Source organism: Polyodon spathula, chromosome 28 (genome assembly GCF_017654505.1).
Source record: "Polyodon spathula isolate WHYD16114869_AA chromosome 28, ASM1765450v1, whole genome shotgun sequence".
Taxonomy (NCBI): domain Eukaryota; kingdom Metazoa; phylum Chordata; class Actinopteri; order Acipenseriformes; family Polyodontidae; genus Polyodon; species Polyodon spathula.
Window position 1 is genome coordinate 6,486,219 of NC_054561.1, and position 25,037 is coordinate 6,511,255.

The 25,037-nt window shown below is 37.0% G+C and overlaps 1 protein-coding gene across 3 annotated transcripts in view; it reads right to left on the reverse strand.

The window, feature by feature from the left end:
• The window catches only part of LOC121301709 (acid-sensing ion channel 2-like), a 485,925-nt gene that overhangs the window by 59,108 nt on the left and 401,780 nt on the right, over window positions 1-25,037 (reverse strand). For all 3 annotated transcript variants that reach the window (XM_041231295.1, XM_041231294.1, XM_041231296.1), the window contains exon 2: window positions 14,297-14,447. In XM_041231295.1, the coding sequence (XP_041087229.1) occupies window positions 14,297-14,447 (151 nt within the window). The remainder of the gene's footprint in view (window positions 1-14,296; window positions 14,448-25,037) is intronic.

The window sequence follows — 25,037 nt, forward strand, 5'->3', positions numbered from 1 at the left end:
AAGAGACGTCACCGTTTTTAGTTATTTTGCAAGTAAAGCTGTCGCAGTACTCTTTCGGTGAATGATAATGCCTGTGAACAGATGAGTTTTGGTAGTGATCTACAGTAACGTTGCAGGACATAGAGAACAAGAGCTTACCTCTATCACTGTGCAAAACTCTTGCTGGATGCTGCTTTAAGTGATCTGCTGCAGACACATTTTTTGCCTTTTTAGAGACATCCATTTTCTTGTTTTCAGTGTGCAGTTTTCAGTGTGACATGACATAATCAATGCACAGCACTGGGTGCATGGCGAAATATTACATGCAGGCACATAGCAGAGCTGTACAGTTTCATTAATGAAATACAAATAATTATGAAATTATTTGTATTTCTTAAGAATATTACATAAATCAGAGTATTGGGCTAATTTCACGATTTCCGTGCAGCCCATGAAATCGCAATTTTCACAGGGTCTTCTTATTCATAATGTCCCTTTGGTATTGAGGTGACTAGAAACGGACACAGTACTCGAAGCACGGTCACACAAGTGCATTATACAACTTTATGTTAACCTGCGGGAACTTGTACTCAACACTTTTGGTTATATGCCCAAGCATTCTGTTTGCCTTTTTTTTCGCTTCTCCATACTGTCTAGTTGCTGACAGTGATGAGACTAAGAATAAAAAAGAAAAGAAAGAAATGTTAAAAAGCAATTAGTTTAAAATGTGATTTTATATTTTTTCCACATTTCACGTATTCTTTGCTGTTTACGATCAACAAGTGTGGTTCTAATGCTTCACTATTGAGTTGTATTTATCTTTACCTGGCCTTTTGTCTTGCTTGTCTTGTCTCCTGTCTGGAGAACTCTAACTGCCTAGCACTGAAAAGACTTTCTCATTCCATTCAAACCACTCAATATGACCTTTCAACCTTCCAACTTTTATATAGAGAGGGTGAGTAATTGAGACCAGGCAAGTTGAAAAGCCATTTTGTAACCCTACTCAGTTTTCCAGACTGGCTCACAAATGGACAATGACAGACACAGAAAAAATGCTACCTCAGTAACGGATCACTAGAACTCAGAACCACTTAGCATATGCCATTTTTAAAGCAGTAAACATCTTATATTGACAATAAAGCATGGTAGAAACTCAATATGGTCTGGTTGATGTCATGAATGGGTTTTCTTTGGGCTCTGTCGTGGAATACAGGTAGGCAAATGTGCACTCTTTTTAGTGAAAGCCTACTTTGGAGGTTTGCAATTTAGTTTTTCAACTTCAGAATTCAGCACTACATGGCAATGCCTAGAAGTTGGAATAATGGCAGGATGCATCATTTCTCCACTGACTTTTACCATGGCAATGGAAGTAATTATTAGGACATTAAAATGGGTAGTGGGAGAAGAGCACTTGACTTCTGGAATGCGACTACCACCAATTCGAGCATACATGGATGACATGACAACCATGACTACAGCAGTAGCCTGCACTAATCGGTTATTGGGCAAATTAACCAATAACATTGAATGGGCACAAAATGCAATTCAAGCCCACTAAATCAAGGAGCATGTCTAGAATTAAAGGTAACATAGTAGATAAACGGTTCTACAGTAATGGTGAGGCAATACCAACAGCGCCTGAGAAGCCAGTGAAGCCAAGTCTTGGGAGATAGTACGACAGGGATCTAAAGGACATAGTTCATGTGGGAGAAGTTAGACAACAAGCAGTGGTTTAACCAGGCAAATTGAAAGTCTGCTGCTTTCAGTTTGGACTACTTCCAAGGCTGCTGTCGCCACTGACTGTACGAGGTTTCTTTGACAACAGTTGAGAAGCTGGAAGCTTTAATCAGTTCATATGTCAGAAAATGGTTGGGAGTTTCACGCTGCCTCAGAAGAGTGGGACTTTATGGTAAAGGAAAACTGCAGCTACCAATCTCAGCTCTAACCGAGGAGTTTAAGTGCGCCAAGGTCTGACTGGAAATGACATTAGTAGAGTCATGTGACAAACGTGTAAGGGAGGCAGCACCTGTGTTGAAAACTGGAAGAAAATGGAGGCGAGGATGAGGTGCGTAAAGGCTGTTTCCCAGGCCAAGCAGGGAGAATGGATGAGATGGAAGAGTGTGGAACAACACAAGATTGGCTGACAAGATCTATGGCCAATGGAACAGAGCTGGATCAGTTTCCTCATCAGGTCATCATATGATGTTCTCTATTCACCACAGAACCTAAACCTCTGGGTAGGAGAGGATCCTTCATGTCCTTTGTGTTCATCACTTGCTACATTAAGACACATTTTGACAGGATATAAGGTGGGTCTTAGCCAAGGATGGTTTACTTGGCACCATTACCAGGTGCTGTGATGTTTGGCTTTAGCATTGGAAGACAAGCATAATATGACCAATAAGTGGTCACCAGTTCCATCAAAACATTACACAAAAAAGACAACATTCCTCCAACCAAGGAGAGCAACAACCAAGAAAAGGTATTAAAACCAAGCCTCGCCCAGGACAACTGGAAGCAGCTAGAGATTGGAAAACATTGGCAGATATTGGTCAATGGCTTATTTTTCCACCTGAGATTGCCAACACTAAACTTTGAGCAGATATTGTCTTGTGGTCTGGATCAGCATGCCTTATTCTCCTGGTAGTTAACAGGAGAGGAAGAAACTTCGGTATGCTCAACTAGGAACAGCAAGGATGAGGACTCCAGGTTTACCCAGTGGAGATGGGTTGTCAAGGATTTGTGGCACACTGTACAACCCAGTTTCTCAGAGACATCGGATTCAGTGGCCAAGAGTTGCGTCACACAGTGAAGAATTTATGTCAAGCAACAGAGAGGAGCAGCAACTGGCTGTGGTTGAGATGGTAAGATTCTGGTTGGGGATCTCAAGCACAATAGAAAGAAAGAAACGCTGATGTATGGGTAAGTAAGCTGGGTTGAGTTGAGTGGGGGACAGAGGGGGGTGATGTTGGGACTCCAGAATCACTGTTGAGCCCTCTTGAGGTGTCATGGGCTAGTCGACGAAATACAGAGGATGGAACTTGCCCACTTGAAAAACCAGAGAGTTGTACCATACTTAGCTCAATCCAAACGGATGTCATGCTAATGCCCTGGAGAGACCACACTGGTTAATCCCCGGAGCCAGCATCACAGCCGTTGTGGTGGTGATGTGCTGGGGAGGCAAAATAAGCTGATCCCTGGAGCCAGCATTACACTTCAGCCATCAACACCAGGCAGATGGAATTAGATGAAACGCAAATGTTTGGAGACACAGATGGATAACATTAGTTTACTGTAAAGCTACGAAAGATTCTTAGCAGTCTATTAATATGCCTACATTAAGTTGACAAGTTTAATTCTCTTCTCAATAGTCATAGTAAAGCCTGTCAATTAACAGGGGTGTAAAGCAATTAAGCACTACTAAGTTTCTTGGAATCATATTACTTTTTTTGTATCTTATTTCATTAAAAAAATATAAAGACAAGTAATCAGGTTTATTTTTCTATCTTATCAGTATTAAAAATACTATTCAGTAAACATCATTGTACATTTCTAGTGCAAAATCTGTATGTGTTTTATTATTACTTTTATTATTTACAAAGGTAATATAACATTAATAAGTAATCAGTAATATATTACTTCTACAAGAAAATAATCAGTAATATGTAACAGATTACATTTTAGAGTAAGTAATCAGTACTTTTTTTTAGTTATCTATAATCTAAAGATTGTCAAAACCTTTGCTTGAATTCCCCAAATATTAACATTTTCCCTTCCCATCTTACCAATGCGGGACTAAAAACAGTACTGACAGGAAACAAACTTCCACCCATGTGTTTGTTTCATTTTTTTTTTAACTCTTTTGCAGAGACTCCACTTTGGATAATTAACTACCATGGCAAGGGTCAGCAATGTTTTTCAGTGCTGATAGGCAGCCTGGAATTGAAAACCAGCATGTCGATCAGCCCAGAGCAGGAGCTACCACTGACAGGCTTAAACTAAGAAGCAGTAAAGGAATATAAAATGTGCATTATACTTAAAACCCCCTTTCCAACTGGTCTCAAATCTTATGGGCATTACATTTCAGTATGACATTGAGATGACAAGCTAAGAAGAAATATTTAAAAATGCTAATTGTAGATCTAGGTCAGCTGTCTTGTGTAGGCTAAAGATGTTAATGAATAGCTCCTGGAAAAATGGAAAAGACAAGCAGATCTTTTTGCACATGGGCTGAATAGTTATACAGTTTGGAAAAACACACGCAGCCACTGGGTAGAATAATATGAGCTGCTTGGTTTGGCTGCAACAAGAAATACTAGAAATTAATAAACCAAAATTGTTTTTTATTTTATATTTCAAATTTTTAAAGCGTGTCAAGCCTTAATTATATGCATGGGCAAATTCTAGGTGGGGCTCTGTGACAGGGATTGCTTTGTGGTGACGTCAGGTCAGAAGCAGGAACAATAACAGTGGTGCATTTATTTAAACAATAAAAAGAAAATAAAAGTTTTAACAAACAAAAAAAAAAAAACACACACTTGCTCACAGAGCCAAATGAAAAAGATAAACAAAAACAAGTCACGAACACTAAACACAAACAATAGGTCAGGCTGGGCAGCTGCAGCTGCTGTCACTGTTCCTATTTATATTTTAGTTTAGTTTTCTCTCTTGTCTCCTCCGCTCTGGTTCTCCAGGTCAAACACCCACCCAGACTGCAGAGGCTTATATGCAGGTGACCATCTCCCAATTAGCAACACATTAAACAATGAATTAACTCGGGAGATGGTCACCTTCTGCACAAGGTTTTTAATTGTGGATGGGGCTTCCCATCCACACTACCAAACAAAAATATTTAATAAAACAATAACAAAACAGATGGCTTTCAACATCATTTAAAAATACACAAATACAATTAAAAAAAAAACAATAATAATAATAATAATAATAATAATAATAATAATAATAATACAAAACAAATACAACATAATAAATTGCACAGGGGCAGAGGGGTACACCGTTCTAAAATAAACAAATATATTTATGGCAGGGCTCATTTGTAAATTAAGTCTGTGATATTAAAATGGCAGGGCTCATTTGAAGTCTGTGATATTAAAATTAGATTTATGAAGTGGCAGAACAGCAGTGCCGGCTCTAAAAGGGTACATAAAAAAGCCAGATTTCAAATTGGTCTTATTTGGGTGCAAAGAATAAGTCAGAAAGCAGCTAATAGGAAAGAGCATTGCGGCAGCACTCATAACAGATTCCTTACAACAGAGAGTGCAGTCTCATAACCTTCCTGAACAACAACAACCTTTTTTAATCTCCCTGAGGATGAAATTATAGCTTGATAGTGATTATTTAATTGTGTACGATTGTTTGTATTCGTCATATAATAAACTTGGTTCATTTAGATATCATTTTCAATATATATATTTGGTTGTATCCTTCGTATAATCATACGAACCGGGTGACCCTGCATACCACGAGCGAGCGCCTTAACCAATATGCAACCCGGTGTGCTTTTCACACCCAACCTCTGCCCTTTTTTCTTTGAAGGGGAGGTATGGAGGGGGTAAAGCCTGCGAAGACAAGCCTTATTCATAAAACTTGAGGGACTGTTTCAAAGAACGTTTTTTTAAGGATGGTTTTGGATTCATTGAATCAACTTTGCAGTTCAAGAAACCTTTGTAAAACAGTTTTAAAAAAAGGGTTTATTCAACAATGTTCAACATCAGATTATGTGTATCAACCCTCATCAAAAAGCAGTCCAGAAAAATTCCTTAAAATTATTCCTTAAATTTTTAGGAATAGGGTTGTTGCTTGATATTGAGCATGGGTGAATTTGACCATAACTTCATGTATAGTTCAATGTCCCTGTAACCGTAGGGCAGTCAGTGGTAATTGCAGGTTTAACAAAGGGGATCAGGAACAAAGCATGTCTGCTGTTAAGAACCTGAACCTGGGCAAGTCACAGGACTAATTGTAAATTCATGGAAACGGGAAGATTCAAGTAATCAGTTATAAGGTGGATGGCATAAAAAGCCTGCTCAGGCGGATTACTGGGCTGTTTTGCTGAAAAATGTGAGGGACTTGAGTTAATGGTGAGAAATCTGTGCCGGTACTAAGGGAAAGCTCGGTGAAGGTAAACTATCAAAGTGAGGTAATAAAGAGGTTATATTCACTTTGTGGGGCGATTATTTAAACCAAGATACATTCATCTTTGTTTTGATAGTGTATTGCACTGTTATTATATTTTCAGGGTTTTTTTTTTTTTCATTTTTTAAAATCCTGCATTTCAACCTGATACCCCTGGTCTTCAGTGTCTTTCTGCTCCTGTCACATTCCCCAAAAACATCAGCATTTAAATGTGCTATTAGCACAGAAGGAACAAACATGTTGTTAAAGACAGCTGATCATACACCTTATAAGTATTTTGCTAAGACTCTTGAAGATGACAAGATAATTGAGACAAAAACAGTCTTGTAGTTCGATATAAAGTCACATGATGGATGATGGATTTGTTCAATTATTGATTTACTGCTGTACAATACTGGCTAGGTGAAGATACCCCAAGACGTTTTTCTTATTAGTATCATCAATCCATTTTGATACTTTTCATGGGGGAATGGTATGTATTATTTATATGTGTAATGAGTTTATATTCATTTTAGCAGACAGCTCTCTCATACATTATTGTTTATATTTCAGTCTCCTTCCAGGAAAGAGGTTTTAATGACCATTCTCCTCATTAAGACACACTGACATTTCCTGTAGGATCTGGTCCCCAGGAGATGCGAGCCCTTTACGACTCTAAACTGTTTAAATTATCCCAATGATTAATTTACTGTATCTTGGCTGACACTAAACACAAGCAGGCTGCCTAAATGCCTCATGTTCTACTGAGAGTCAAGTGTTAATTTTTTTTTTTTTTGCACCCCACTTTGCTTCCGTAAACAATATAAAAATATTATGTATTTTAGCAAATATAATAACACAGCAAATATAATAACACATTTTACTGTGTCTGATATTTTAATATCAATTAACACATACTATAAGCATAAAAACCTCTCTCTCTCTCTCTCTCTCTCTCTCTCTCTCTCTCTCTCTATATATATATATATATATATATATATATATATATATATATATATATATATATATATAATATATATATATGATGTGACTACAGGAGGGATCCTAAAATGTTGTTTTGGCAAATTATTATAATTTGAACTCTCAAGTTTCTAAAAATGTAGCTCATTGCTAAAACTTATTAATCAGATAGAAGTATACATTTATTTTTAATTCAAGAAGCATGCTTTTATAAATTATTTTCAGTGTACTGTCAAACAAGCCCAGGCAAAATATTTTAAAGAAAAACATTTTGAGCAGTTGCTTTTCAGAGCCATTAAATACAAAAGCAATAACAGGTTTGAGGGTGTTCAAATAAAGTCCACAATTTACCAAGAGGCATTTGGCACAAGGAACAGCCTAAGATGGTGGATTTTGGACCATATTTGAGCACTGTCAAGTGGATTATTGTGTTTACACAGTCCTTACAATGTGAATTAGTTGTCATGGGGATAAGCCAGAGTGGTTCTGAAGTTTCAAGCTGTGTTGTTATGGTGACATATCTACACAGGTTGGAACACTTGTTAGCCAATGAGATTGCTCCCTATATTCTTTCCATTTTATAAACCACATAACGTGTTTCCTGAAACTTTTCTGTTCATAACTATGCTTTTGTAATGTCATGTTGGTATGCGTGAAGCACAATCATTTTATTCTGTTGCACTGCCTCTGGAATGTCACCCAGGACATTGTTAATTCACCTGAATTGATTTCTCCTGGTGAACTAAGTTTTAAATAAAATATGAGGTGCAAGAAAAAATGTGTATAGTATTTAATTAACACTGCAACAACAACATCAACTCTGTACTTTCATAAATGCCACAGCGACTGTCCATTGTAAATGACTCTATATTTACATACAATACAAGTTTCAGATCAATTGTGGTTAAAAGTGTTGGATTATTATTATTATAATTTATTAGTGTTATTTTTACAAATCGTATGGACCAATAAGCTACACTGAACCCAAGAAAGCAAACGTGACTTTTTTTTTTTAAGCCTTCATCTGTGTGGTCTCCATTTGCTGCTAGAAATATTTCAGAAAAAAACAAAACTAATATATATATATATATATATATATATATATATATATATATATAATATATATATATATATATATATATATATATATATTCGGAGGTTTGTTTTTTTACTTGCAAATTGAGAAAAACTAAATCTTTTGTTGATATAAAATACACATACTATATATGAAAATCTACGAACGAGAGGAGGTGATTGGGCCCATCGAAGCTCGTCAGGTTCCTAGTAGCTGATTGAGCTCAAAACATTTTCAAGTTGGGTCTTAAAGGATCCCAGTGATTCAGCATCAACAACATGACTGAGTAATCCATTTCATACCCTTGCCTCGCTAAGTTAAGAAATGTCTCCTACCCGCTGTACAACATCATAACCTATGTTGTTTTGTACTCTGCACTTTTGGCTATACACTAAAGCTTTCTGTTTGCCTTTTTGAAATTCCTCTATTAAAATATACTTAGCTGAGTGAATATATAGATCAAAATTTACTTCTATTGTAAAATGTTTGGTATTTATGTATTTATAATCTTTTTTATAAATGTTACACAGTATGCTTAGCAGTAGAATGTATTTGCTTTGCAGTATGCTACAAAGAAAACATAACATGGCATGGCATAACATACAGGGAGCTCATCGAAATGTAGCCACGCTGCTGGATGTAAAACGGGTTAAACAGTATTTCACTGTGAAATCAAGGTGTCTTTCACAGAGCATCTAAAAACAAGTTCCATCCATGCTACACATCTATAATGGAAATCTTGGAATACAAATAATGGATATCTTTTTTTTATAATAGAAAGAAATGTAAGAGTGAAACAGGAATAGATAAGTGCAGTGTAGCGTTGATCTGTTTAACACCACAGCACCAACAACATTTTTGATTAATAAAATCTAAATTGCCTGCTGTGTTGTGAAATGATAAATGTTAAATGTAAGTGTTTTGTGGCCCTTTATTCTAATCTCTAATGTTTTACAGAGCTCCTCTTCTGCTAAATATTTAATTTGAATGTATTTTCTTTACTTTGATTCTGAATGTTCAGCACAGTAGTATATAAAGCAGCCACGCGTATTGAGTCTGGACCTCTGTAACAGGGAGAGATCTGTGCTGACTCTGCTGGCGTGTTCACGGGCTGCAGGAAGAGGGCGGCAGTCGTCCAACAACCGCCTGTGAGTCATGGCAGTGACACGGGGAGGTGGGAAAGTGGGTGTGTGGACTTTCCCCCTCTCTGAATGGCTGAGAGGCGTGTCTTGGGAGATTGTTAGCCCTATAAATTAACGCTCTGTTGTTTCCTCAGATCTGCCCTGTTAAACGCGTCGAGAGTGCGGAAGCGCTGGTCAACGACCGAGAACCAGTGTGAGAGAAAGAAACGGAGGTGCAGAGCGAGACATTGAGGGCGGGGAACCCTTGGGCAGACCCCTGATTAGTATATCAGAGCAGGCTAGTGAGCCGGCAGTGTAGGACGGTGATCCGGGTCGCACGGGCAGCGGCGACCGGGATATCGCTGCATACTGCAGCACCTTTTCTTTGTAGTTTTTGTTACTGTTTTATTTTCCCTGTTTTTTCGTGCCTTCTGTTTTGAATTATTGTTTCGAAGCACCTGCAAGGGCGCCGGTATTGTGTACCATCGCTTGGTATGCCCGTGGCTCTGTTTACCATCGTTGGTAAATCAGACCACAGACCCACAGCGCCATCTGCGGGACTAAAGAAAAAACGGCACCCTGAAATAAAACTGGGCACCTGTGCGGTGTTGCCAAATTCACCTGTCTGTCTCCTGTGTCAGTGAATTACCCACCACCCTTCCACAACTTCTTAAAATCCTCCATTCTTATTTGTTGAACAAAAAAGAAACCTTTTTAAATACATCTGCACTTAACACTCTCAACACATGCTTTTCTGAATTACTGGTAACTATGAGACAGGTGCATGAGTTCAGTATTTGCTCTGGACAGGTCACTGGACTTACGCTGTCAGTTTTGTAAGTTTAGAAATCTTTTTGGAACCATTTTTTTTGTTGTTGTTACTTTTTATTTCCCTTAAAACTATCTCCTTAATAACCCCTTCTCTCTGTACAAAGCTGAAATGACAGAGACAATAATTAGGGGAAAAAAAAAGGTATTCCGTCTTTGAGCCAAAAAGATTGAGTATTTGTGTACAGCTAAACTGTAACATGCTGCCAATCTCACTGTTGGGTAGATTGTCTATGGAAGGTTCATAGTTTTATATAACCATAGAGGCTACAAACAATCAATGAAACTCCCATTTTGTGAAAGTTATTTTAAAAAACCTTTTTAAAAAGTATATTTGTAACACATTTTACTAATGTACAGTGCACGATATATGTTTTTATATTCAGCATATTTACTGGATGCATGGCAACAATTTGTTAGTCTTTTAATTAAATAATAAAGACATATACACGTTTTGCTACTTACAGCTGCACAATATAATACACAAAAGGCATAGACTACAGCATGTATCTACTTATGAAGTAATAGACACCTTTTGTGTTGCTTGTTGAGTATTGAGTGTGCAATAAGACAAAGGTCAAATATAAAATGGTTCAATTGTAGCATGTTGATATGACAGTGTTGAAATATGTAGTCAATTGAAGCAGATAATAATAACCCAGCTATTACTTTAGATGGACTATCATTGCTGTTTACATTGAGCAACCACTGATTGTTAATGGTGGGCGTACAAAAAAAACATTTTTAGCAATTCCTTGAGTTTTGGAAAACTTTTTCATCCTAAATGACATGATATGGCAGTCGGGAAAATGAAAGAAGGCTTTGGTACATCACACACATTCATAAAAGTGTTCTGAAATGGGCTTTAATACAAACATGTGAACTCACACATTGATGACTAGAGCACAAATTAGAGGAGGGTTGCCTTGTGTTTTGAAGTTAAGACAGCAAAATGAAAACCTGAAAGCGTTTAGTGAGAAGACTATTTCCAGTTTGATTCAGTCTGCCCATTACTTTAAATTAAGATGGCAAGTACAAAATCAGAAGCAGTTTTCACTAGTGGTAAAGTTAATTTACCCCTGTGGCAGGGCGCAGGCCTGCCCCTGTAAATAATATGTTTTGCTTTAGGTTTCTAAATAAAATATGGTTTGGGGTTGGTTTATAAATAATAATGTATTTAATTTGGTTAATTGGATGGCAGGGCTGGGAGGTTCGCCCTCCAGGATTGCCTAATTAAAATGAATGTGCAGCAGGTGGCCAGGGGTGAATTGAACAATTGACAATCATTAAACCTGGGCACCTGCTTTTAAAGAGGCTGAAAAGATCTTTGTTTTTCTTTTGTTTGTTTGGTCTGTGCTTTGCAAGCCTGGAGGGGAAGGAGGAGAACCCTCATGACTGAGTATGGAACCACGGTGAGCGAAGGATCACTGCAGGTATAACCGGGATCCTGAAGACCATAGGTAGGAATTACTTTTGGGCAGGGGTTCCCAAACTTTTGATGGTCATGTACCCCCTTCCAGACCTATCCACAGCCTGTGTTCCTCTAGCATACGGGGTTATGTTTTAATGTTATGTTTAATATATGCTTTCGTAACGCACATTTTATACTCATTCACAATAACGCATAAAATATAAATGACTAATAATATAGTTAGTGCTTCAGAGATTGGGTTTTAACCGATAAAACCTGACAACCCCCCCCCCCCCCCCCCCCCATACAAAAAAACATATGAATTGGTAAATCACTGGAAATAGTTACTCAATTCACGTTGACTTCATCGCCACTTTCCCACTTAAACAAAAACCTAACTCATAACAAAACAAAAATAAACTACCTTTCCCAGTGTTTAGAAAGCTTTCTGAGTGGCAAGTGTTACGAGAATGCAAAAAAAAAAATCAGTATTACACAATTTCCTTTCTATACCTACCTGTATGAAAGCTTCAGGGTGTGAGAATTAACATTTCCAGTAAATAATCAGGTATAGAAACAATAGGCACTTGTGTGAAAATGTTAGACCTCTATATACTTTAATTAGGCATCTTAAACAAATTCCAAAAAGTCTCATGCATTTTATCATTTGTGGCAATGTGTTCCTTTTCTCTTACTATTTTAAATGAATTGTCTATTAAGTGTGTGGCCTATTAGTCATCAACTAAATTAGACTAATTTCACTAAATCTGCACACTACCAGACAAAGCTGATAAGTTAAGAATTGTTTTTCCTACAAGGACTTGAACTACTGGAAGCAACTAACATGTGCCAGATTCGTTGCTTCCATGGAAAGTACAGCATGGAAAAGAGAGCAAGGCATGTTCACTTTTATTGTTTATAAATGCTAATGAGTGGGATAAAAACTGTTAACTCAAATACATGTTTAATACAATGTGTGGCTTTTTTTAATATAGAAATGTGAAATCAACAAAATGATGGTAATAAATATATGATTTTACTGGAATTATTGTGAGCTATATGTACTTTAAGGTATAAAACAAGGTATGACAGTGATTTTCCTCAGACAGAAAGTCATTCAAGGTTGGAACTGTTCTGTTCGTCATTTCCTTATGACACTGCCAAGATTTCAATGACTGTGACAATGCTGTGTAGTCTTTAGGAAATTTTCAGTTTAAATGAATACACTTTTTTTTTAAATATTGAAAGACTAAGGGTGAAAAACATATGAAGGACCATATTGAAGGTGTTTGCTCTTGTTTTTTAGTAACTCCTATATTCTGAATTGAGAATATGGAAACGATCGGCTTGCATATGCTGAAAATAACTCAAATGTATTGCTTTGGAGTTTGAATGTCTTTCTCATAGTTTTTTATTTTTATTTAGTGTGCCTAATTACTTCACCCCAGATTTATCCGAAATTTGGAATGTCCACTTTTTTTCCCCTTGCCACAGCAATTCCCCACACCGCTCAGAAGGCTCAGTGGGTGTCCTCCGATCCCACGACCGAGCCAGCTTTCTCTTTTTGCATCCAGGAATTCTAGTGCGGATGTCAGCGAGTTACCTACCTCTGAGGGACAAAGGTCAGCCCTGCAGGTGTCTGCTTTTGAGCTCACTGGCGCCTCGGCAAAGACCGGCATACTTCGCACAACCAGGATGCAAACCTTTGTTGTATGACTCTCCCTGCATGCCACGGAGCTGTGCTTCTAACAGGTGAGCCATCTTTATTTTAATATTAAAACTTGTACTGACAGCATGAAACTAACCAGTTCTGATTGCATTTGAGGGCTGAGCCTGTTACATTGTGACAGGGTCTACTGATCTAAACTGGAGCAGATATTCTACACCATGTTATTCCATCTGTGGTACACCCCAGGGGTGATTTGTGAACCAATTTTCTGACTTACCTGCATACAGTACAAATCACGAGGGCCATGAAATGAACTGGGTTAGACACTGTTAAGAATTAAGACCCCAAAATCTATTTAAAAAAATGAAACTTAAATATAAGAAAACAGGTATAATGCAGTCAGATAAATAACTGCAGACCCTTGCTAATGATCTCATCATTGATTAGTTCAGGGTTCTGATTATAATCTCTACCATGTCCATATTAAATGTTTATGTTAAACCATATTTATAACTTTATTCAAGAAACTGATAATAATAATATTGCTATTCTGGTCTCAACAAAGCTTCACATTTTGGGGTTTCTTTTGTACTAATATTAGACTAGGCAGTGTCATGTGATTCCTAAAAGATATCTGACTCAAAAGATTTTTCAAAGTTAGGATAATGGAATCCACGATATGAATAAGTGATAACTATGAAAATAAGTTAGAACAACCCCCCCACCACCCCCACCCCCCGACCCCACCTGGTCATGGGGCAATTCATTGCAACAGACACTAAGCAACATGAATCAAAGGTTTAAACAAATGCATAACCTGCAGATCTGTTTACAACATGTTACAAAATTTAAATAAAAAAAATAAAATAATTAATACAAAAATGTTGCGTGGCAAATTATTGATTTAGGTGTGTGGAAATAGGAATATTTTGGGAATTAGTCACTTGGGATTTACTCGTGGACCACCGGTTGGGACTTTCCGGAACACAAACTATTTTAGCCTTGACACTGGTCTTCCTGTCATCTAAATTAATAACCAGTCTACGCCTCCACTCTGTGTTTGTAGCCTTGTAAAGTGTATAAACAGGCACTCTTACCAGTTTCACCCCATACTGGAAGATACTCATCTTGTTGAATATCTAACATGATCTCTAGGCCATTCCCTGTGCCTCCTTTCATTATGGTGTGTGGGGTCTTGCCCTCCTGTCCTGAGTTGAACATGTAGCACTTTCCGTATCTTGTAAACACCTGAAAGAAAGCATGAAATACGGGTTTTAGTTAGGGTGACCAGACGTCCCAGTTTAGCCAGCAAAGTCCCGGTTTTCCATCAAAGGTTCCAGTATGCTTATTCCTCAGTGCACCATTTTCAATATGAATCAACAATTATGCAATCGATAATTTTGTAGCTGTTCAGTTCTGGCGGGATTTAGCCCAGAAACAAAGCAGAACAGCAAGAGATTGCAAGCATCTGAATGCACCAGGTTAAACAACATGAACAACGTCAATAAATAGAGCAACGCAGTGAGTAAAGAAAGAAAAGACAAAATGTAAATGTATTTAACAATCTACAGAATTTATTAATCATAATACATAATTATTAATAAACCCTGTATAAAAGCAGCAAAAGCTATATAACACAATATAGCTAGTTAAAGTAATTTGCCACAAATACCATAAATATCCTATTTAAATGGTTTAATTGGTCATTTATTTAAGAATGTGTGCCTGTCGTGAGCTTTGAAAATCTGGTCACCCTAATGTTTGTGTCTCAGTGGAGATTACCCAGAGAAACAGATCAGGCAGTTGTCCAAATACTAGGAAACACTCCAATACTGCTTCATTCAGAAATACAAAAATAAATTGAATATGACTAGATACAAGATTCATAGTCAACTTTTTTTGTAATTTATGAAGATTGTTTTAGTAATTATTTATGACGAGACAATTTTTATTTGTAGCTCTCTATTTAAATTTTAAATGGAACAAAACTGACCCCTTAATTATTTTTGTGATCTAGAAAAAAGCATTAAATATATATGATCAATGAATAGTCAATACTTAAATTCATATTTACATATCTATCACAAACTCTCAATCCAAACCATTTTGGACTCCAGTTTAGAGTAGTGATGACAGCATGGCTCAGATTATCGGTCAATTCGGTTTTCAGAAAGTCATGTACAGTATATGGGTTGCCACATTCATGTTCAATCTTATACAAATTCCCGGGTGACTATTTAAAACATGTGTCCATTACCCTTCTATGCATTCTATTTAATCTAATCCTGACAGTTCTGTAAAGCTGCTTTCAGATACTTGCATGCACTACATCTTTAAGTAAAACATTGCAAGCCATTCAGTTTGAAACGCCTCTGTGGCTGAGTAAATTAAGAACCACAATGCGTGTAGTTTGCTTCAGCTACCAGCCTGCCAAGCTTGTCATACTCTTTGATTTATATTCCTCTGGGTAAACCGAGAAAACAAAACATGTTGCTGTCATATGTGATATCTTCCAACAACCTTTGAATTGCAGCCAATCAAAAGCCCCAAATAATCCCAGACTTCATAAGGATAAAACTGGATTTATTTATGTTTTGTAAAATAAGCATGTTTTTATGAAGGTTGCACTATAAATGCATAACCTTTGACAAATCCAAACAGCAGAAAAATGCATCATAATAATTCTGAAGTGCAACAAAAGGTCTTCCGTTATCACAGGAATACCCACAATGTTCTGCACACTTTATCCCTCACAGCTATATGGTCATTCTGAATTGCAGACATGCTTTAAGCATTAGATGTTCGATGACGATTGGTATTTCTCCCTCACAAGGTAACCCATTCCATACCCTCATCCCTTTCGCCACTTAACTTCCAGCTATGTATCTGGACCATCTGGTTAACTTTGTCAACTTCTTTTCACATGAGGTATCCATTCAAATTGCTGACCAGTGCTGGTCCTGAACATTGGGGTCAGTGTGGTATGGCCTTAGGGAAAATTGGCCCTGCCGGGATGCGAACCCAGGATCTCTTTTGTGGTCGACATCCTCTTTAACCAACAGCACAGCAACCAATGATTCTTTTTTTCATTTTTAAAAACTGTTGTTAAATGCCATCCTTGCCTGTGAGAATTTGCTTTTTCTTATTTTTACTTTAGCACTTAGAAGTGGGATCAGTAACAATTACTGTAGATTTGTATATAATTGCCCATGTAAAAGCTTTTACTCATAAAATACCAAGTCATTATAGCCACCATTATTTGAAAGCATGCCCAAGAACTGGAACAAAGAGTTAGAAATTGGATTCCAGGCTTGTGAGCCAATAATCCACCTTTATTTGGATTAGGAAGAACCCATCTGCATGCATATGTCAGTGTTTTTTTTTTTTTTTAAAATCATAAATCGGACCTAAATCTTTCAGCTAGAAAGTAATGATTATGACACTTAAACTATAATTGTTTTCTTTCTGTTCTGCGCTAATAAGCTCCAGCTTGCCGTGTTCCTCCTTACACAATACTAATCGAATATTGACTCAGATAAAGATTGCACCCTGTGGTTTGAAAATGTGACTGACCAGGGCTTTATTTTTCATTTTAAATCTTGATATCTGCCACTGCACTGGGTTAAAGTATCTATTTGAAAGCCACGTTTCAGGTATTGAAATTATCCCAGTTGCTTCCCCTGTTGACTGACTCAGCCAGTAACATGCTTTGACCCAAAAGATGCTGCTTAGGGACTTAAGCAGTGAAGCAGCAGCACATTTCATTGAATAAAGAATGGAGAACTTTCTTGAATATAGTATAATATCTGAAATATTGATTTAGAATGAAAAGAATTGCTTCAGCATGTGTTTCTTTTTAGAACTGCACTCTTGCAACTTATATGGCAAATCTTAACATGCAAGATGTACAGGTAACATGTTTTATTACAATCCAATCTGGTTGTGAATTTCTAGAGAAAAGCCTAGAAAAAGATTTTGCAGAACTTTAAGCTTCCTCCTTGTTTTGTGTAATAAAATGTGTAGTTTTGAATGCAGTCTGTGTAAATGAGTTTAATCACAGACATCATAAAGCTTTTAGTTTGCCTTTCCCTGGCCCTTTACAGAATAATCTCTAGCTCTGCAAACCTAGATCCAAGAATAGCCTTTAATCTTGCTTGCTAATTTCACGCATAAATCAGCTTTTTATCCATAAGCAATTGAGCTTCATAGTTGAAGAGACACTTGCAGGTATTTCATGTTCCTCAGTCATAATGCATTTTATTCTTTATTTCTTATGACTTTTTTCTTAAGTGCTTTAATAATGCATTAGCAAAATGTCATAGTATCCACCTCATTAAACTTTAAAGATGCAAACTATTAGTGAGAATGATAGCCTGACAAATAAGTGAAAGGAAGTATAAAATCTAGAATTTATCGGACAATAGTCAAGTGCAATCTGAAATGTCTAAGGCGGCTAGGTGTTTGTGTCCACCACGCAGAGTGACTCAGAAGGAAGACATTGACCAAGCATTGGGTCCTAGGCAAGCATACACGTGCGGGCCCCCTACCACTGAACAAACAGTCCCACACACATACATACACACACCTCTATATAAACTATAGCCTTTTAAAACTAGCCCTCCACCCTTTTACAACAGGTAGAATTCTCAGTTTGAAGTTATTCTGCAGAAAGGTGCTCAACTGTTTTTCACTAAAGGTAGCTCCACAATAGTTCACGAAAATAAATGGTGAAAAACATGCCTGTACATTTGTTGTGTAATCAAATGTTAGTTTACTGCATGCAAAACAGGCAATATTTACTTGTTTTTTTTTTTGTTGATAAGGTGGGTTTTCTGACTTGCTTCATTAAAGAAAATGCCAATGTTTTGGCATACAAGTAAGTTTTGGTGTTACATATGGTAGATGTTTGTGCCCTATAGAATTCTGTGCACTTTGACTCCACACTGACACAGCTGCAGTTTTTCAAAGATCGCTGGACATATTTACATGTAATACAATGAAAATGTGTTTTTAAAAGAAAAAACTTGTAAAGGTTACTTAAGGGTTTCATGTATTGTGCAAAGCAGGAAGGCTGAATGTATATCTATAAAATCAGTGGTGTTAAATATTTTATTTTGGCATATAATTAGTTTTGTCTTGTTTACAATATTTGTTGCAAGCTGCAGTAGAACACAATAGACAACACAACGGAGCTCAAGCACAGAAATATCACGCATGCACATCCAGTGATCTTTTTAAAAACTGAATCTGCACAAGCATGGAATAATGTGGGGATACAGAATTCCATGAGGTAATGTTACTGGAATCTGTTTAACACCTGTCAGAACAATTTGATGTTGAGATGCATGCCTCGGTTCGAATGTTAGTGAGCAAAGTTTTTCCAGTCAAATCTGTTAAAAAAAATAAATAAATAAAAAAAATAAATAAACACGGTTTTGGGTGCCACTTGAGTTTGGGCCCTAGTCACATGCCTAGTTTGTTTATGTGTTATCTGGCCCTGGTGGAAGGGCTCCATTTTTTTTAAATGACACAAAAACAAAACAATAAATTGCTGATGGCTATCCAAAATGGTTGCATTAATTAGAATGAGAGATTATATGACCTGCTACATGACAGCATGGAGACTTTTAACATCATCTCGCTGATGGGAGATCGACACGCTGCTGTTGCAGTTTCTATGGCACTGCCCAATCGAATGCAGCCAAGCCAGCGTCTTATACACCATGCAAAAGAGGCCTGTCTGCATTCATAGTTATAGAGCTTTTAACCTCATCTCATGTTAAAGACAGAGGACAGAATCCAGGCATTACAGCACTCCCCATTAGTGATCAGCTGCAGCCGGTCTGAGACCAGAGTCCGACAGCCTCACACTTTGCTAGTGATCATCTTTACCAGCATATAAAAGTCAGACTTGTCTGTGTTCCTGTTTATAGTGCTTTTAACCTTATAAAATCTCACCAACAGGAGGTGGAATTTGTAATGTCTGTGCTTCACACAACACTGCCTGTTATACATGGGATATGAAGTTATCTTTTGGATTTGCTTGCACAAGTACCTTGCATGTGATTGCTGATGGTGTTTTCTAATGAATGATAATAGGGTATTACAATGTGTATTCTGCACTAACAAAACAATGTCTTTCAATTTGGTTTCCCTTTGTGTGTGTGAAATAAATTCAAGCATGAATGGCATTTTGATTGTGTGCTGACAAAGATAAATACTGTTGTGTGTGTGTTTTTTTTTTTAAATGTATTCAAAACAAAGTATTATTGGATTGACTCAAAGTTGCATTGACTGTGTATTGTAAATCTTTCATTGCAGTCTCATATGCTTATGATGACATCAGCAACATAAGGAATTCCATCTTCACAATCACTGAATTGTGTGATCAGTATAAGTACATATTCTCACATATAAATACAGCACTAGCCAACATGTCTGTTGTAACCAGTCCAATGCTCTGTTTTAATACATGTCATTGACGCACAGGTCCCCTGAGCTTGCTTACAGACAGGCACTTGCCACCTACAAGGTTGTATTTGCAAAATAACAAGACAACCCCACAAGGTACATACTTTTAATATCTAGTTTATGTGGAGACTGCTTACAGTCAAACTGGTAAATATAATCACTATAATCTAAAACGGGGAACATAGTAGCTGTCACTAACTTCACCCTGCTAGATTGAGAGGAAAAAAAAAAGCTTTCTTGTTCCTAAAAAGAAAACCTAATTTTGAAGTCCTAAATTTAATATGAGATTACAGGAGTTGATTTATGGGTAGGGTTTCTTATAAAGGTTGCAATCACCCTCTTCTGACCTGCTGTAAACACACATTCTTGCCCTGCCTATCAATAAATTGTATCTTTACCGATTTACTGAAGAAAGTTGTGAAAGGTAATTGTATTGTAACAGTACAAACAGCTGAAACAACTTCTTGTCCACACATCCACATCGGTAAAGACACAATGTACTGAGGAGCAGGGCCATAATGTGTGTTTACTGCTGGTTAGAAGAGGGTGATTGCAACCTTTGTAAGAAACAGTACCCATAAATCAACTCCTGAAATCTGTTGGCTCAAGTGTTGAAATGTAAAAACAACATGAGGTGGGCAGGGATGCAGTATATTGATGGACTTCACAGTGCTGAGTTGGATGACGGGGTCTCTCTTCATATAAGCTGAATACACTAGCATTTATAATAATAATATCTTTATATAGCACCTTTCAAAGTGGACCACCACCACAAATCATTTTGCAGAGGTAGCCTGTGAACTGTGCATTATATGATGTGTGACTTGCTCAGGGTCACACAGTGAGTCTGTGGCAGAGGGGAGATTTGAACCATGACGTTCTGGTTACATGCCCTGGACTTTAACCACTGGACCACACTGCCTCCTAACCCATAGCCTCTCTTCCTGTCTCTGTGTACTCTCTGGTGTTATCAGTTGTTTCACAGAGAAGAGCTCTCTTGGACCCAACACTTTCACTTAAGACAGAGATGATCAGTGCCTTTTGAGCATTGATTGTCTCCACTCCATCACGCATACTCAGAGTGAAGCCTTCAGAAAGTGACCCGACAATGGCCAAGTTATTGCTGCCCAGGCTAACTTTTTCTTAATTGTTTGTGACACTGGTACTGATTTGAAATCAGGCTTAGTCATTTCAATCAGCTGTGTTTAAAATTGATCTGAAGCATGGGCCTCTTAGCCCCAGTTAGGATTATGGGTTAGTGGGATCCTCAAGTGACACACCAGTTAAAGGTACAACCATGTGGTGTACAAGGTCAGTCACACAATCAAGGAAGCACATGTTTGTGTCTTGGCAGTGCAGAGTTGCCAATCTTCATTGGGGATTGATTGTGGGTAAAGTGACAGATAATGATAATCCAATAGAAACAGAAAAATATGTTGGCAGAACATGATGGCTGGGAAACAATATACTGTCAGGGAAAAATTGGAGTTTTTACCAAAACTTTCTACTTACAAGTGATTTTAGTGATAGATTGATTTGTAAATTGCAGATTGAACCAGCGGGAGCCCCAGTTTGATAATGAAACAAAATGAGATTGAGTTTTATAGACTGGTTTCATGGTATGTGTTTTTAAATCATGAATTCTATCCTGTATACCTGATTGTATTTTCTATGTATTGTAACATATCTGCTGTTACAGGCAAAGTGTTTGCATTGGAGTTGACTTAATTTGCAATAAATACATATAACATGTTCTGCCTTGCTCCAGAAGCCATGCACCAGGAGCATGATGACTACTGGGTTTCTACAGCAAACTGTAATTATTCATTGTGGCTGCCCTGGAAGTCAAATGATGCATATCCTCCTGAATCTCTACCACATAAATACCATTTTCACACATAATCCCCTAATACTCCACAAGTGTAATTAATATCAAACCTCTCCCTTTTATTAATTCTGCCCAAGGGAATTCATGCTGCTGTACCAGCAATGACACCTCCCAATGGTAACTCCAGTCTTATCTGGTGTATAAATAATGAAATGGTCCACTGCTTGAAGAGCCATTAGTTTGACGACAAATCAGCTTTTTGACGTACACTAAAGCTGTTCAACTGATGAGAGGTTTTTTAAAGCAAGAGTATTACGCATCTAAGTGAAAAATTTATTACATTTCAGTAATTGACCAACTTGGTTAGAAAACAGTTTTCTGTATATACATGTGTAGTTACAGTAAGAGGATAGGTTTATATAAATGTTTGTATTTGGGTGTATTTAAGCAGATAGGGGAGGGGGGAAAGAAAAGATAAAAACAAACACAAAACTTTGTGGGACTAGATGGGAGTTTTTGTTCTATGTTCACTTAGCTAGTTGAAGCTGTGTATTGACAGCTGCGTACCTCAGTATAGGATCGGGGATGGTTAATTTGTGCTCTGCGTGTTCTTGCTTTGCACCTGGGGGTGGGGTTAGAGGTGTTCTTTTTTCTGTTGTGTTGTGTTTTTTTTTTTTTTTTTTTGGTTAAAATTATTTCATTATTATTCTTTTATGAGAGATGTTTACCTTTACTAGGATTATTATTATTCCCCTGGGGCTTCCACTTATTATAGATTAGACTTTTGTTATTGTTGGTCAGTATGTCTAATCAGATTAACTGGGTCACTTGGAATGTCAAAGGACTGAAAAGCCCTGTGAAGAGGAAGAGGGTTCTTACATATCTTAAAAAAGTAAAATCTGATATTGTGTTCCTGCAAGAAACAAACCTTATCAATAGAGAGCATGAAGCTTTGTATAGAGTGGGTGGGACAGATATATGCTTCCTCTTTTAACACAAAAGCCAGAGGGGTAGCGATATTAATTCATAGAAATATACCTTTCAATGTTACAAAATCACTCGCCGACCTTTTTAAGCAGATATATTTTGATTCGGTGAACCCTATATTCAGAACCCTGGACACTTCTAAAACAGACTGATTTTTATATATTTATTAAAGAATAAATTAAATATTTCATAGAAACTAATCACCCCTCCTCCGCAAATAGTTTTATCCTGTGGAACACACTTAAAGCCTACCTGAGAGGCCAGATTATTTCTTACGTAACTGGATTAAAAAATACAATGCTGAATTTGAAGATCTAGAATGAGAAATATTCGCACTGAAAAATGATTATCAGGCTACAGGGTCTAAAGAGGTATATAGACTTTTGGTAAATAAAAAGCTTAAATATAATTCTCTTCATACCTTCAAGGTTGAAAAAGCCATTCTCAGGACCAGACAGGGGCATTGTGAGTTAGACAAGAAAGTACACAAAGTCTTGTTGTGGCAACTTAAGGCGGAGGAAAGCAGACATACAATTAATTCTGTAGAAAACCTAGATAAACACACAACCCTAAAGAAATAAATGACTTTGTTTAAAAAGTATGTTTAAAAAGTATTATACTATTATATATTTTTTTCCTCCATAAAAAAGCCCAAACTATCCCAGCCTGATAAAGATGCTTTGGAAACACAATTTACAGAAGTAGAAATTACTACAGACATTAACTCTTTACAGTCCAATAAATCTCCAGGAGAGGACGGCTTCCCTCCTGAATTATATAAGCAATTTAAATCTCTATTACTACCCCTGTTGGTAGAGCTCCTTTAACTAGCAACCAAAACTACAAGTTTACCTGATTCGTTTTCTATGGCTTTAATCATACTAATCCTTAACAAAAAAACAAAGACCCCCTGAAATGCGGTTCTTATAGGCCAATATCCCTTCTTCACACTACATAAAGGCTACAAAATTGTTGCAAAATTACTTGCCAACAGATTAGGACAATATCTCCTTCAATTAGTAAATGAGGACCAGACTGGCTTTATGTAAACAGTCCTCTGTAAATGACCTTAGAAGGCTGTTTAATATAATGCAACCCAATATCTCTGAATCCCTTGATGCTGAAAAGGCGTTTGACAGGGTTGAATGGCCATATTTATTTAAGGTACTTAAACAATTTAATTTCAGCCCTACTTTTGTTAACTGGATTCATTCTTTATACAGACTTCCGCAAGCCAAAATTTGCACTAACGTTATGACTGTGGCCCTCTTTCTCCTATACTTTTTGCCTTAGTAATAGAACCACTAGCAGAAGCTATTAGATCAAATCCAGGAATTTGAGGCTTTGAGGTGGGGCAGATTTCCCATACAATTTAATTATATGCTTATGGCATTCTTTTATTTTTAACACATCCCAAAGAATCACTGTCAAACCTGCTAAAAACTTACAGTACATTTTCTGGGTACAAAGTATGATAAAAGTAAAATTCTCCCTCTTTCACAGTTTGATTACAATGACTGTAAAAGGGATAATCCTTTTGTTTGGTCCCCGATGGGATTTAAGTATCTGGGAATACATGTAGACAGTGATTTAAAGCATTTATATAAGCTAAATTACACTAACTTGAGGCAAAAGGTGGATGTGGACCTGAGTAGATGGATGGACTTACCCTTTACACTGTTGGGTCGAATTAATGTCATAAAAATAAATGTGCTGCCTCGATTCCTATACCTGTTCCAGTCATTACCTGTTTCTCTCCTCCTTAATTTTTTTTATAGTACTTACTAAATCAATAAGGAAATTCATCTGGCACCATAAATCTCCTAGAGTGAGCTTGGACAAGTTAACCCTTGCATATGGTTTTGGTGACTTACACCTTCCTAACTTTAAAATGTATTATTGGGCAGCTCAGAATAGATTTATATCATTGTTCCAGGATGATTCATTACCTTCTTGGCTTCACATTGAGAAATTTGAGCTAAACAAGGATGTAGGGACTGATATAATATATAAATAGGACCCAAAAACTATTAAGGAAAAAACAAATAACCCATTAATAATTAACTCAGTACAGCACTGGTACAATTTACGTACGTTTTAGAAGGACTTTTGTCACCTAAGACTCCTATATGGGATAACAACTTATTGCCAGCGATTTTTAAAAACAAAATGTTTAAATCTTGGCATGAGAAAGGGACTACCCTCTTAGAACAATGTTATCAGGATGGTATGGTTATGTCCTTTGAACAATTAAGAGGAAAATTTCAACTATCTAACACACATTTTTTTTTTGCTTTTTACAACTGAGAAATTTCATTTAAACAACATTAACAGGTCAGTTGAGGTTGCCTGATATGACAAAGATTGAATCTCTTTTTCATCAGGACCAATCATCTTGTAAATGTATATCCAGAGTCTATAATACACTCATGCAAGAGCTTCAAACCTACATTCCTCACGGATTAGGTGGGAGACAGATCTGGGAGTCTCTATTGACCAGGAGATGTTGTCGGGACTATAACTTCCATGCTGAATTCTAGATACAGACTAAT